The 14,974-nt window shown below is 36.7% G+C and overlaps 1 protein-coding gene across 1 annotated transcript in view; it reads right to left on the bottom strand.

Annotated features, from left to right (window-relative positions):
* Nucleotides 1-8,573: 8,573 nt before the first annotated feature.
* ZFYVE16 (zinc finger FYVE-type containing 16) overlaps nucleotides 8,574-14,974 on the bottom strand; it is a 59,077-nt gene continuing 52,676 nt past the window's right edge. The window contains exon 18 of the mRNA XM_040449632.1: nucleotides 8,574-11,331. Within this exon, the coding sequence (XP_040305566.1) occupies nucleotides 11,170-11,331 (162 nt within the window). The 3' untranslated portion in view covers nucleotides 8,574-11,169. The remainder of the gene's footprint in view (nucleotides 11,332-14,974) is intronic.

Here is a 14,974-nt window from a genome sequence, read left to right on the forward strand (position 1 = left end):
TTTTTACTTTTTTACCCAAGCTCATCCTCCTGGCAACATTAATAATTTTGAGTCTGAAGGCTGCCAAAGTGTTGTTTTTAAAGAAAATAGCTTTTGATGGGGTATGTGAATATCCTGAGGAGATTTGTTTTAAAGTGTGAGATGAGGCAGGAATTGTGGCTTAGAGTAGTATCTTATTTTCGGTAAGACTTTAATTTTAGTTTGTTTTCCAAATTTCTCTTAGAAGTCAGGGTTGGTTTTTTGTTTTTTTTTTTTTTTTAATAAATATGGTATCTCCTTAAATTCTATGCAGAATTTTATGTTTATGTGTGTTTTTTCCTTGGGGAGGGAGTTTAGTTTCTTCATGACCTAAAACAATTAGAAAAATACTATATACTTACAGTATAGAGATTCTGAATAAGAATCTACCAAATTTTACTATTATAGAGAAGGTTAAGGTCAATGTGGTACAGAACTTTCAAGACAGAATAATCTGTTTTAATTTTTACACAGTTGCCACCATTTAATAATAGAACAGTGAGCATATTAATCGGGGATAATAAAACTGAAACTTTTAGAAAAGCGGATTCATAATGATAGGATATATCCAGATTTATTTTAACTGTGACTCTTAGTCTTTAAGTCAACTATTGTGAGACTAAACTTTGAGTACTTCTACTTTGTTTCTAGAATTTATCCTGAATATCAGGCTCTTAGTTTGACTTGTCCACAAAGTCCTCCTTTTACTTTATAGTTACAGTTGTTTTCAACTTAAATTGCAAAGGATGGGAACTAAGCTTTTAAAACCACTTCCAATTCAGAACATTACCTTTTATTCCCAGTGATTTGGGAATGCAAAAGCTTCGGTGTCTCTCTTTCTCTATGACTGACTGCTATAGCCCCAGTGAGAGCTTCTGGAACCACACTTATTTTGACAGAATGTGTTCAGTTTCTCTTTGTCCCCATATTTTGATATTTTGAGAAAGAGACAGTGCTCACACAAGCATGAGTGGGAGATGCTCAGAGAGAGAGGATCCCAAGCAGGCTCCACATTGTCAGCATGGATCCCAGTGTGGGGCTCCTACTCACGAACCATGAGATCATGACCTGAGTCGAAATCAAGAGTCAGATGCTTAACCGACTGAGCCATCCAAGTATCCCACTTTTGAATTTTTTATCTTACACAATTTCATTTTAATTTATATATTGACTTTTAAAAAGTAAATCTCCATGCATATATTGTTTAGTGATTACTCTAGAGATTATTGCATCCCAAACTTTTTGCAATCTACTTTGAATTTTTGTCACTTCAAGTAAAATATAGAAGCCTTACTACCATATAGGTCCCTTTACTATCCTCCCATTAGGATGTAGTTCTCTTATGTATTAGATCTATATATGGTGAACATCCTGTCAGACGGTGTTATATATTTTTTATTTCAGCCGTTATACATATTTTAGCAAACTTAAAAGGTGAAGAAATAGTCCTATTTATTAAATATTACCATTTCTGTTGTTTTTCCTTCTTTCATGGCATTCCAGGGTTCCCTTTTCTATCATTTCCCTTCCCTATAAATTTTCATTACCATTTCTTTTACAGAAGTTCTGGTAGTGAATTATCTTACATTTTTCTCTTTCTGAAAATGTCTTTATTTCACTTTGATTCCTGAAGGATATATTTACTAGTTAAAGGATTCTGGGTTGATAATTGTTTTTGCTTTGTTTTTTTAAAGCACTCTACAAGTGATGTTCCACTTTCTCTGGTTTCTGGTAAGAAATACAACATAATTCAAATCTTTGTTCTCCAAAAAATGTGCAGTGTCCTTTTCCTCTGGCTCTTTCCAAGATCTTTATGTTTACTTCATCAGTTTGGTTATGATGTGCCTGGGTATGGTTTTTAACTTTTTAGCATTTTCTATGCCAGTAGAACTGCTGTAAATATAATTTTAGGTAAATGTATATAAATTTATGTCTTTCACATTTTGGAAATTTTCAGTCATCCTTTTTTTTTTTAATGTTTATTTATTTTTGAGAGGTGGGGAGGGGCAGAGAGAGAGGGAGAGAGAATCCCAAGCAGGCTCCACACTTTCAGCACAGAGCCTGATGCTGGACTCAAACTCATGAACCATGAGATCATGACCTGAGCTGAAACCAAGAGTCAGACGCTTAACTGACTGAGCCACCCAGGCACCCCAGCCATTATTTCTTCAAATGTTTTTTCTTCCAGTCTTTTTTCCTCTTCTTTTGCAATTCCTGTAACATGAATATTAGGCCTTTTGATATTTTCTCATAAGTCTCAAAGCCTTTTTTTTCCCTTTGTCATTTAGGCTGGATAATTTCTACTGATGTATCTTTAAATTTGCTGATGCTTCCCTTGGTTGTCTCTATTCTATTAAAACCCCCTAGTAAATTCTTTGTTATTTGTATTTTTCACTTATAAAATTTCAATTTGGTTCTTTTTATAGCTTCTCTTTCTTTGGTGAAGACTTCTACCTTTCCATTCATTTCAATAGTGTTTGCCCTTGCTTTGTGGAACATGATTAAAATAACATGTTGTCTTTTTCTGATAATTCTAAAATTTAACTAACCCCAGAATTGGCTATTGTTCATTGTCTTTTCCCTTTAGAGTTGTTTAGATCTCCCTAATGTTTTACATGTTATTTGGATTATTTTCTACATATACTGAATATTATGAAACTCTCAGTCCTGTTCCAGTCTTCAGAAGAATGTTTTTGTTTTTGTTTGGTTTGTTTTAGATTGTAGCCCATCCTGTTAGTTCAGGCCACATATCGTGGACAGCTGTATGTGGGTTGTGGTTCCAATGATAATTTAGTTTTCAGTACCATTATAGTGCAGTTCTAATCTGCCCTGATCGTGCTCCACCCAGTGGCCAGTCTGAAACCTGCATCCAGGCATACCTCATTATATTGCACTTCACAGATAATTGTGTTTTTCACAAATTGAAGGTTTGTGGCAACCCTGTGTCAAACAAGTCTATCAGTGCCATTTTTCCAACAGCATCTGCTCACTATGGTTTACTGAATATTTTTTTTTAATTTCTTTAATTTTTTTATTATTTATTTTTGAGACAGAGAGAGACAGAGCGTGAAGGGTCAGAAAGACAGGAAGACACAGGATCCGAAGCAGGCTCCAGGCTCTGAGCTGTCAGTACAGAGCCCAATGCAGGGCTCAAACTCACAGACCGTGAGATCATGACCTGAGCTGAAGTCGGACGCTTAACCGACTAAGCCACCCAGGCACCCCGGTTTACTGAATATTTTAAGCCCACTGTTGAGACCTACTGCTCAAAAAAAAGATTTCTTTCAAAATATGACAGCTCATTGACAATTCCCCTGGCCACCCAAGAGCTCTAATGGAGATGTACAATGAGATTAATGTTACTTTCATGCCTGCTAGCACTGTATCCATTCTGCAGCCCATTGATTAAGGAGTCATTTCTATTTTCAGGCCTTATTTAAGAAATACATTTTGTGGGGCACCTGGGTGGCTGAGTCATTTGAGCATGTGACTCTTGATTTTGGCTCAGGTCATGATCCCAAGGTCATGGAATTGACCCCTGCATTGGACTCTGTGCTGAACGTGGAGCCTGCTTAAGATTCTGTCTCTCCCTCTGCCCCTCATCCCTGCTCCCCCACCCCCACACACACACTCTTTCTCAAAGAAAAAGAAAAAGAAAAAAATATTTTGTAAGGCTAGAGCTGTGTATTGATTCCTGTGATGGATCTGGGCAGTCATCTGAAAACCTTCTCGAAAGGATTCACCAGTGTAGATGCTGTTATGAACATTTGTGACTCATGGGAAGAGGTCAAAGTATCAACATTACCCAGTTTGGGAGAAGTTAATTTCAGCCCTCATGGATGATTTTGAGGGGTTCAGGGCTTCAGTACAGGACATAACTACAAATGTGATGCAGATAGCAAGATAACTCGAATTAGAAGTGGAGCTGGAGATGTAACTGAATTGCTACCATCTCATGATAAAACTTGAACAGATGAGCACTTGCTTCTTATGGATGAGCAAAGAAAGTGGTTCCTTGAGATGATATCTACTCCCGTTGAAGATGCTGTGAAGATTACTGAAATGACACCAAAGATTTAGAATATTACATAAACTTAGTTGATAAAGACCCTCCACCAGCAAAAAGATTATGATGTGCTGAAAGCTCAAATGATGGTTAACATTTTTTAGCAATAAAGAATTTTAAAATTAAGGTATGTAAGTTGTTTTTTAGACATAATGCTATCACAGCTTAATAGAAAACAGTATAGTATGAACATAACTTTTATGTGCACTGGGAAGTCAAAAAATTCAAATTTGACTTGCTTTATTGTGATATTTGCTTTATGCCACATTATCTCTGAGTTAATGGCTATAGTGATATGCATTGTAGTTCAGTGTTTAAAACCCTTGCTCAGCTGCTTCTGGTCAGTTTCACACATGCACAGCTTGGGACTGGTCCCAGGATTTTATACACAAATTTGGAGGTTCACTTCCTATGATCTTTACCCACATTCTCTGGTTCCAAGATCCTCCTCCTTGGTCTTCTGGTAGAAGGTCAGGGCTTTCGGGCTCCCTTAACCATTCCCAGTATTCCACCCAGCAGTCTGATTGTCTGCCACCACTGTACCAGTGGGTAGAGAGGGGTGATGCTCTTTTGCTGTCTCTAGCTTGGTGTAGGGCAAGGTTCCCTCACAGGGTTTACACATGGTGAGGAGGGTGTGTGTGTGCGTGCGCGCATGTGCGCGCATGCTGCTTTTCTGTAGCTCTCCAGGAATAAGGCAAGTAAATTCAAAAGGTCTGTCTCATGGCCCCAACTCCTTTTTTCCTGCTTTTTTTTTTTTGACTAGAGAGAGCAAAACTTACTTGGATTCTGTGCCAGCTGGCAGTTCCTGTTTTCCTGTGTCTATAATGATTCCTTTTTGTTTGGGAGTTGTCTAGCTTCCTAAATCTGTGGAGTAATGTCTTTCATCGGTTTTCAAAAGTTTATATTTAAAAATATTTGTTGAGGGGTGCCTGGGTGGCTCAATCAGTTAAGCGTCCAACTTTGGCTCAAGTCATGATCTTACAGCTAATGGGTTTGAGCTCAGCCACTGGGCTCTGTGCTAACAGCTTCAGATTCTGTGTCTCCATCTCTCTGCCCCTCCCCTGCTTGTGTTCTCTCTCAAAATTAAACATTAAAAACTTTTTTTTAACATTTATTCATTTTTGAAAGAGAGACACAGAGCGCAAACGGGGGAGGGCTAGAGAGAGAGGGAGACACAGAATCTGAAGCAGACTCCAGGCTCCAAGTGGTCAGCACTGAGCCTAATGCAGGGCTCTAACTCACAGACCGCAAGATCCATGACCTGAGCTGAAGTTGGCCACTTAACCCACTTAGCCACCCAGGTGCCCCTAAAAAAAAATGTTTTTAAGTATTTGTTGTGTCCTATTCTCCTGTCTCCTGAAGCTAGTTAAGCATATATTATGACTTCTCACTACCTGCTGTATATGTTTCTTTCCATCTTTCCAACTTGTTGTCTTTCCAGGCTGCACCTCTGGAGAATTTTTCCTGCTTTAAATCCTTATTTATAAATTTTCCCCAGGGGCTGTATTCTATCCTACCATTAAACCTACTTAATTAGAGCTTTAGAGTTTTTATATATTCTTGCAACATGTGTATTCAGTGTTTTCCCAAATTAGCTCCATCACTTTTTATGGTGTCCCATTCCCTACAGGTACCTCACACCTATTTTTTAAACACAGAAATCAGGAATCTAATACCTAAAGGAGTTTTTCATTATTTCTACTAGTTCTTGGCTCTGGAGTCATTTCCTTACATGACTACTTGTTTAACTGTGTGTTAGTAAATATTATACTTGAAAAGTAATTTGAGGCCTGCAATGAAGTTACTTTGCTATGGAGAAGATTTACATTTTTATTCCTTCTGCAGAGTGGAACACCTTAAAGCAAGTTAAATGCTTAAGAGTTTGGATGATGTAGGCAATTGTAAATTTGGCTACAGTTTTATAATACTTTGTACTTCTGGTTCATCCTTATCCCAAGGCTAAAACCCTTTGGGGTTGGTGTGTCTCAGCCTTGTGGGGAAATTCCCATTAGGTTCATGATTCTGATTAGATGCACAACCTTGTGTGGCTCTTGAACTTTGATATTTACCCCCCCCCTCACCCCGTAAGTTTGTCTCAAATAGGACCACATGCCAACTTCTCTTTTTCTCTTTCCTCTTGAACATTCCTGTCTAATCTCTTGATGCTTTAAGAAGAGTTTTGTATTTTAACCACCTTAGGTTTTCAGCAGAAGAATGGATCTATGTATCCCATCATGCAATTCCCAGAAACAGGAAGTTTCCCACAACTCCATCTTTGTTCCTATATGGCCAAACCCTATTCTATTGGTATTCTCTGCACATAGCACATCCTACTTGTGGCATGTAATCCATAAATGTTGCTAGGAAATATGCTTTATTCTATCAACAGTTAACCACTTTTAGCAATTTTTGTGTATAGCTGCTCAAAAATATTGTATTAGTTATCTAATAGTACTTGCTGCATATAATAAATCACCAGAAAATTTAGCACCAGAAAAATTTATAATCTTACAGTTTCTGAGGTTCAGGAATCAAAGAATGGCTTATTTTGATGGTTATCGTGAGGTCACAACCTTTTGGCTGTGACTGCAATTTGAAGGCTTGACTGGGGTTGTAGGATCCACTTCCACTCATTTGGCTGTTGGCTTCAGTTCTTTGTCAAATGGGCCTCCCCATGGTGCTGCCCATGCCTGGCACCTGGCTTCCCCAAGAATGAGTGATCTAACAGACAGGAAGGGAGGCACAGAGCAAAGAAGAAAGGATAGAAAAAAAAAGGAGGAAAGGAAGAGTGGGAAGAAATGCACCAAAGATAGAAGGGATAGTTTTTCACAACAGTCTTAGAAATAACATCCCAACCCTTCTGCCATATTCTATTGGTCGCAAAGACCAACAATGTTATGTGGGAGGGACTACACAAGGGTATGAATATCAGGAGGTAGGGATCACTGGGGGTTATATTGGAGGCTGGGAAGCACTGTATTTTACCAAAAGAAAAAGAAAACCTTTATTATATTCAGAGGTTCATAATAAAGCACTTGAGTTAGACCTACTTCTTCATTTGTATAAAGCATGAAAAATATGGTTGTAATTTTATCAGTGCAGATGCACAAAGTATTTCCTAAAAAGTGTTAAATATTAAATTGTTCCAAGCTTAATACAAAAGAAAGAATAAAAGATTGGAAACTACAAAAATCTGATGTGAAAAGAAAATGTCAATTATATAGCAAAAGATAAATTTAGATGGCAAGGCTTGGTGTCTTAAAAAAAAATAAAAATTTTAAATATAGCTCAAATAAAAAATAACCTTGCAAGTGTTTTAGTAATAAAAAAATTGTTATGAGAAAAATAGTCCTCCCACTGAAACATATGGTCATAATTCCAGTAACAGGATTTTGTCTTTCTGCAATTAATAAGCTTTTATCAATAGTGGTTTGAGAAGGAACAAAACCTTTAAAATTCTAAATATGAACCTCATAACTCAAAGTAATTGAGGAAGTGAATGTGTTCTTCAGGATAAACACCATGGTACATTTTTTTTTTTTGTACAAAAAATGAAAAGAGGAAAAAAATACATGTATCTATTTGTATTTGCTGCTACTACACCTAAACTGTGGGAAGATACATATGAAATGGGACTCCTGGGTGGCTCAGTTGGTTAAGCGGCTGACTTCGTCTCAGGTCATGATCTCACAGTTCATGGGTTCAAGCTCTGCGTCAGGCTCTGTGCTGACAGCTCGGAGCCTTGGAAGCTGCTTTGGATTCTGTGTCTCCCCCTCTCTCTGCCCCTCCCCCACTCATGCTCTCTCTCAAAAATAAATAAAACATTAAAAAAATTAAAAAAAAAGAAACTAATAAAAATGATTACTTGTTGAGATTGGAGGGTAAGAAGAACAAGGTAGACACGTGGAAGGTAAATTTTACATTGATAAGTTTCTTTTTAATGTTTATTTTTCTTTTTGACGGAGAGAGAGAGACAGAGAGCAAGGCGGGGGGGGGGGGGGGCGGGGCAGAGAGAGAGGGAGACACAGGATCCGAAGCAGGGTGCAGGCTCTGAGTTGTCAGCACACAGCCCAGCATGGAGCTCAAACCCATGAATTGCAAGATCATGACCTGAGCTGAAATTGAATGCTTAACTGACTGAACCACCCAGATGACCCTACAATGGTAAGTTTTGCATATTATTCTGATTTTTGAATCATGTATGTGTGTCTGTGTAAATATATATATAATATATAAATATCTATGAAACTTTTTAAATTTTTTAATGTTTATTTGGGGGGGGGAGAATGAGTGGGGGAGGGGCAGCGAAGGGGAAAGAGAGAGAGAATCCCAAGCAGGCTCTGCACTGCCTGATGTAAGGCTTGAACTCACAATCCATGAGATCATGACCTGAGCCAAAATCAGAAGTTGGACATTCAACCAACTGAGCCACCCAGGCACCCCTGAAATGTATTTTTTTAATCACAAAGAAAAAAATTAAAACCTAAGATGGTTTTGTAGGTTTCTGGTTTATTTCAGGATATTTTCTTTTAAAATAGGAGTCAAGTTATCAAAGTTATACTTGCTACTAAAAAAAGAAAAGTTCTGTTCTTATAAAACAATATTTGAATCTAGGCTCTTATAAATTTAGGCAGTTGAGATACCATAGTCAGGCTACTGCTTTTATGATTAAATCAGAAGGTGAGATATTCATACAAGAGAAGGTCCAGTGTTTCTATATATTACCTACTTTTCAGATTTTTATCTCTTACCTGGCCGAGTTTAATGCCCACTATCTAACAAGTTCTCAGGTAACCTTCTCCTTATTGGTATAGCCATCCTCCTGGGTTGTTTTCCAACCATGTAGTCAAGATTCATATCTCTATTATAGCAATTACTTTTACTTTGTTAATTATCTGCTTCACATATTCAGTTCCATTAGGGACAGAAATATTTTATTCATCTGTCAACCAGTGAAGCCTAATAAAGTGCTCTGCACATAGCAAGTATATAGACACAAAGTTTGTTTGGTGGCTGCATAGAACAAGTGGGCTAGATTTTACTTCATATTTCAAAATTCAGAGAAAAAGAGCAATACTAAAAGGCGTAAGACCAAAAACAGATCAGTGCAGACCGAATACAAAGAACCATTCTATTTCTTCACCTTTAAAAAAATTAAAATTTCAAAATTAAGTACCAATGTGAAGAACATGACCAAATAAGTAACAATGGCGTTCAGAAACATATTGTACAGCTACAAAGAACACTTCAAAATGTACCTCCAAAGGCACATTATTCCAATTTTTATTAAATGTAGAGACTTTATGAAAACAAATCCAAATCCTATCCTATCCTATATCATGGGAAGCACCCTGCACCAAATTGTTATTTTAAAGTAATTTCAGTATTCATAGACTGTGCAACTACTTATACTGCAAAATAAACACACAGTATACACAGAAAACATAAACTGAGTTTGATATGCAATTGTTTTTATCCTATACCATTTCAATAAATTTCACAGGTTACTTTGTGTTGCCTTTTTATTTAATAGCTGCAACATTTTACATTGCTTATGAAGTAGCTACTTCCAGGAGACTGATAATCTCCTTCATAGGATGTCTTTGGCTAGTACTACAGATGTGATTCAGTAGGAACCATATGACCAATGGAGTAAAATTCTCAGTCTCTCCTAGCCTGAGACTCAGATCCTGAGTTATAACCCTGACTTGGTCTTCATAAGTATTTTTCTTACATCAGGGTTACTTAGTGTTGAGATGCTTCATAAGTCTTTTTTCTTACATCAGGGTTATTTAGTGTAGTTTTCTTTTTTCTTGAAATATACAATAAGTGTTTTGATACAAAAACATATACCACATAAGAATAAAAAAGAAACATGAAAATAATGATTATATTCTATATAATGTAAATTATAGGACTAACTAAAATATCCCCTTTACTTTTTTTTTTTTTTTAACACAAAGTACCTCTTACAATTTTGCTGTTTGAAGAGGAAAGTTCTGTAACAGTTTCAAACACACAGAATTTAACTTAGGTTAATATCCTGTTATAAAAAATAACTACCATATAGAGAATATAAAATATGCAAAAGTAATTAGTTCATTAAAATGTATATTTAGTACATTGGTGTCACTGAAAATATGCAGACTTGCCAAGAAAGTTCTAAGGTTTAAAGGAGAAGTTAAAAAAAACCTGTTTCAGGCTTCATTTATTGCTACATAATGACTACTTCAAGGGTCATATGGCCTGTTGTCCATCACTCTTAGAAGTGGTAAATACAGTGGGGTATATTTTGGAAGGAAAGGAGAAAACATAATGCACTGCAATATAAAAATATTACCTATTTATAAATTATTAAAGACTTATAAAACATATACTGAATCACGTTTTTGCTATAAAAACAATGTATTTAAATATATAAGCACAAAATTCGGAAGCACCCACAATTATTTTAAGAATACCCATTTAATAAAGAAAACCATATATATATATATATAATAATTTGAGAAGAAAAAAGGCAAAATTCTGATTTTGATCCAAATAATCAGAGTTTATCTAATCATGGAGGTAGGTCTCCACTCCAATTATACAAATACGTTATCTGCCTTATTCAAAGAATTATAAGACTAAGATCTGGAAACTGTGCCATTGAAATTCATTTTTAACAGACTCCAGAAGCCAGCAATGTAACTGGCATATGTAACAGCTATTTCCCTCATAAGGTTACATCTGAAAAGAGCCTTCATTAAAATCATTCTTGGCATAAAGAGGTATACATAAGTGCAGATACTTTGGCTTTGCATTTAAATAACACAGTAAATGCTACAAATTTATTAAAGACAGAAAAAATCTTTGTCTTTATAGAACTTGTATTAAGTCAGAGCTTCAAAAACTGTGGGTCTCTTAAATTTTTAGAGATTTAAATATTGTGCTAATGATTTAAAAAGATCATTTCCTACCTAAAAAGCAAAACTTACATGTTTCAAACAGCAAATCTTTACTTTTAGTGTCTGTGGCATTTCAGTTTTAGTGGATTTAGTTTTAACAAATTAGTTTGCAATATATAATACTACTCATATCTTTCACTAAAAAAGATTTTCTATAATGAAAAATACTAATTCTATTTCTAATGGTAAACTAGTAGAGCTGGAGGTCCCACCATGGAGTACAGGGATTAGAGCACTATCAAGATCATTTAAATAATGCTGAGGAAGAAGTCGGCCATCAGATCCTGCCTGAAATTCAACCTGGAAAAAAAAAAATCTTGATAAGTCAACCCTAGAAAGTAAGCAATCTTGCTTAACTCAGCACATGAATATAAACTATTATAAAATATCAGTTTAAGCATGTTAAGAAAATACTTGATAAATACTTCATAGACTAATGTTTCACATCTCCTATATATTCTTTTATCTGCTACATAAGTTGTAAGTGTCTTTCCCATAGACATCATGAAAATTGTTTAAATACCACTACTTCACGGGGCGCCTGGGTGGCGCAGTCGGTTAAGCGTCCGACTTCAGCCAGGTCACGATCTCGCGATCTCACGGTCCGTGAGTTCGAGCCCCGCGTCGGGCTCTGGGCTGATGGCTCAGAGCCTGGAGCCTGTTTCCGATTCTGTGTCTCCCTCTCTCTCTGCCCCTAGCCCTTTCATGCTCTGTCTCTCTCTGTCCCAAAAATAAATAAACGTTGAAAAAAATAAAAATAAAAAAAATAAAAAAATAAATACCACTACTTCATACTTTAGGTTTCTTCTCAATGCACATGTAAACACACTAGAGAACTAAGGTTTTAAATAATTACCAACATGACTTATAAATAAAAACCTATGGTATTAAAAAAAATCTACTTAAAATTATTTTGAATTTGTTGTTGCAAAAATATTTAATATTTGAATTTAATGTTGCTGGTGAAAATTACATTTTTTTTTAAATTTTTTTTCAACGTTTTTATTTATTTTTCGGACAGAGAGAGACAGAGCATGAATGGGGGAGGGGCAGAGAGAGAGGGAGACACAGAATCGGAAACAGGCTCCAGGCTCTGAGCCATCAGCCTAGAGCCCGACGCGGGGCTCGAACTCCCGGACCGCGAGATCGTGACCTGGCTGAAGTCGGACGCTTAACCGACTGCGCCACCCAGGCGCCCCGAAAATTACATTTTAATACATTTGACTAAAAAAAATAATTGGGCTACTGAAACAAATAATTACCAGATGCTTACTTGAAAAAGGAATTTTTAATAGTAAGATCAAAGTAGAAGTTCTTTCCAAAAGAACTATGAGTATAACACATCCTGACTGAAGAAAAGCAAACCCTCAGTATCTGAACTCATTCATGTTTAGATTAACCATTCTAGAAGAACTTGCTTTAAAATTGATTATACTGGATGTTGGAAACAGAAATGCACATTAAAATAATACTGGAGTATCATTTTTTACCTATAAAATTGGTAAAAGTCAAAAATTTGATTACATACTGCTTTGATAAAGATTTGGGGGAAGAACTCTCTCACACAAATTGTGGTAGTAACCTCTGTTTGAGACAATATGGTAATATCTATTGAGTACAAACTTACACCTGGCAATTCTACTCTAAGAATGTTATATACTCACACTTATGCAGAAGCACAATATTGTGGATAACCTAAATGTCAATCAGTACATAAAAACGAGTTAAATAAATTATGGTACATTTATATAAGAAATGACTACTATGCAACTGTTAAAAAGAATATGTAGTCATATGAAATATCTCTAAAACATAGATTGAAAGAGCAAGGTTAAAAAATAAGAGTAAAAGGAGGAATAAAAAGGATTTATATACTTATTTGCTTGTACATGCAAAAATTCATAAAGGCTACATAGAAATGGTTAACATTGATTGCATGACCAGGAATGGAGGATGAAGAAGAGTATGGAGATAGACTATAGGGGTTGGGAGTCAAGAGTGGGAAGGAGATCTTTTCAGGGCTATTATCTTATACAACTCTACTGGGAACCATTTACATTATAACCTAGAGTTAATATCTCTACGGGCTACCCATTACATGGACTACAACATGAATACTGTTCTCTGGAAATGTTTGAAAAGATGGTCCTATTATACACGCCTGTGAGACAACAGAATATATATATCATTCTCTGCCCCTGGTTTCTGGTATAGGGCTCCTGACACCCTAGTAATTATATATACACACACACACACACACACACACACACACACACACACACACACACACACATGTATGTGTATATATATATATATTCACACATTTTTTTTTAATTTGTTTTGAGAGATAGAGCTCAAGCTGGGGGGGGGCAGAGAGAGAGGGTGAGAGAGAATCCCAAGAAGGCTCCATGCTGTCAATGCAGAGCCCAAGGCGGGACTCCATCCCACCATGAAATCATGACCTGCTCCAAGATCAAGAGTTGGACACTTAACCGACTGAGCCACTCAGGCACCTCTACCCTTGTAATTTCTTAATTGATAAGAACACTGTTAAGTGTCTCTTGTTCTCATATTTGTATTTCACACTGTCTGTGACACAGGGCTCCTAAAACCCTTATACATTCCTAAGTGATAAGAGCACTAGGAGTATCTTTTACTCTAATGAAGTGACTCTGGGTGGGTTCCTGAATGGGGACTGGTCACCAGAAAGACCAAGCCATAATTAGAAGCTTTAGATTTTTCAGCTCTACCCTTAACTGTCCAGAGAGGGGAGAGGGGCTAAAAATGGCATTACTATTTGATCCTACCAACATAAGAAAGCCTCCATAAAATCCCACTAGTGGGGAGTTTAGAGAGCTTTAGGCTGGCTAATACAGCCACACTAGGAGGGTGACATACCCCAACTTCACTGGGACAGACGTGCCTATGCTTGAGAACCTCCCAGACCTCACCCTATGTCTTCATCTGTGTATATCCTTTAATAAACTGGTAAACATAAGTGTTTCCCTGAATTCTGTGAGCCACTCTAGGAAATTAATTAAAACCAAGGAGGAGGTTGTTAGAATTTCTGATCTATAGCTGGTTATTCAGAAACAGAGCGGACAACCTGGGCTTATGATTAGCATCTGAAGGGGTGTGGGGGAACAGTCTTGTAGGAATGAGCCCTTAACCTATGGGATCTGATGCTCTCTCTCTGGGTATATAGTGTCAAAATTGAGTTGAATTTCTGGATATCCTGCTGGAGTCTGAGAACCACTTGCTGGTGGGTGTAGTTTCTCTACATATCTGGTGACCAGAAGTGTCAGGAATGAAGAATTTTGTTTGAGTAGTAAAGGAGACTCACAGGAAGGAAAGACACATTAGAGAAAAACATAGGAAAGAAAAGACTAAGGTTTTCCTTTTTTTTTTTTTTAACATTTTTAGACTTCTGTAATTTTAAATCATGTGAACAAAGTCAGAATTTAAAAAATTAAAAACCTACTTATCAAGTAGGACTGCTATGGTGCAGAGGTCAGCAAACTATGGCCCGTGGGCCAACCTGGCCCACCAGTTATTTTGTAAACAAACTTTCATTGGAACACAGTGAACTCATTAGTTTATATACGGTCTGTGGCTGCTTTTGCACTATAATGGCAGGACTGAATAGTTAGTTGTAAAAGCCGTCAGCCCACAATGCCTAAGATATTTACTGTCTCACCTTTTACATAAAAGTTTGCTGACCACTGTTGTAGAGAGTTAAAGATGATAATGTACATGCAATGTGTAGTACACATTGATGTTCAACAAATTTTAGTTCTCTTCATTTGTCCCAAATAAAAGGTTAAAGAAAAAACTTTTGATTATTTAATATATGATACATTCGAGGAGGGGAGGGAAGATGGCGGCGTAGGAGGACGCTGGGCTCACCGCGCGTCCTGCTGATCACTTAGATTCCACCTACACC

The sequence above is a fragment of the Herpailurus yagouaroundi genome, unplaced genomic scaffold, assembly GCF_014898765.1.
Source record: "Herpailurus yagouaroundi ecotype Mexico unplaced genomic scaffold, PumYag 29, whole genome shotgun sequence".
NCBI lineage: Eukaryota > Metazoa > Chordata > Mammalia > Carnivora > Felidae > Herpailurus > Herpailurus yagouaroundi.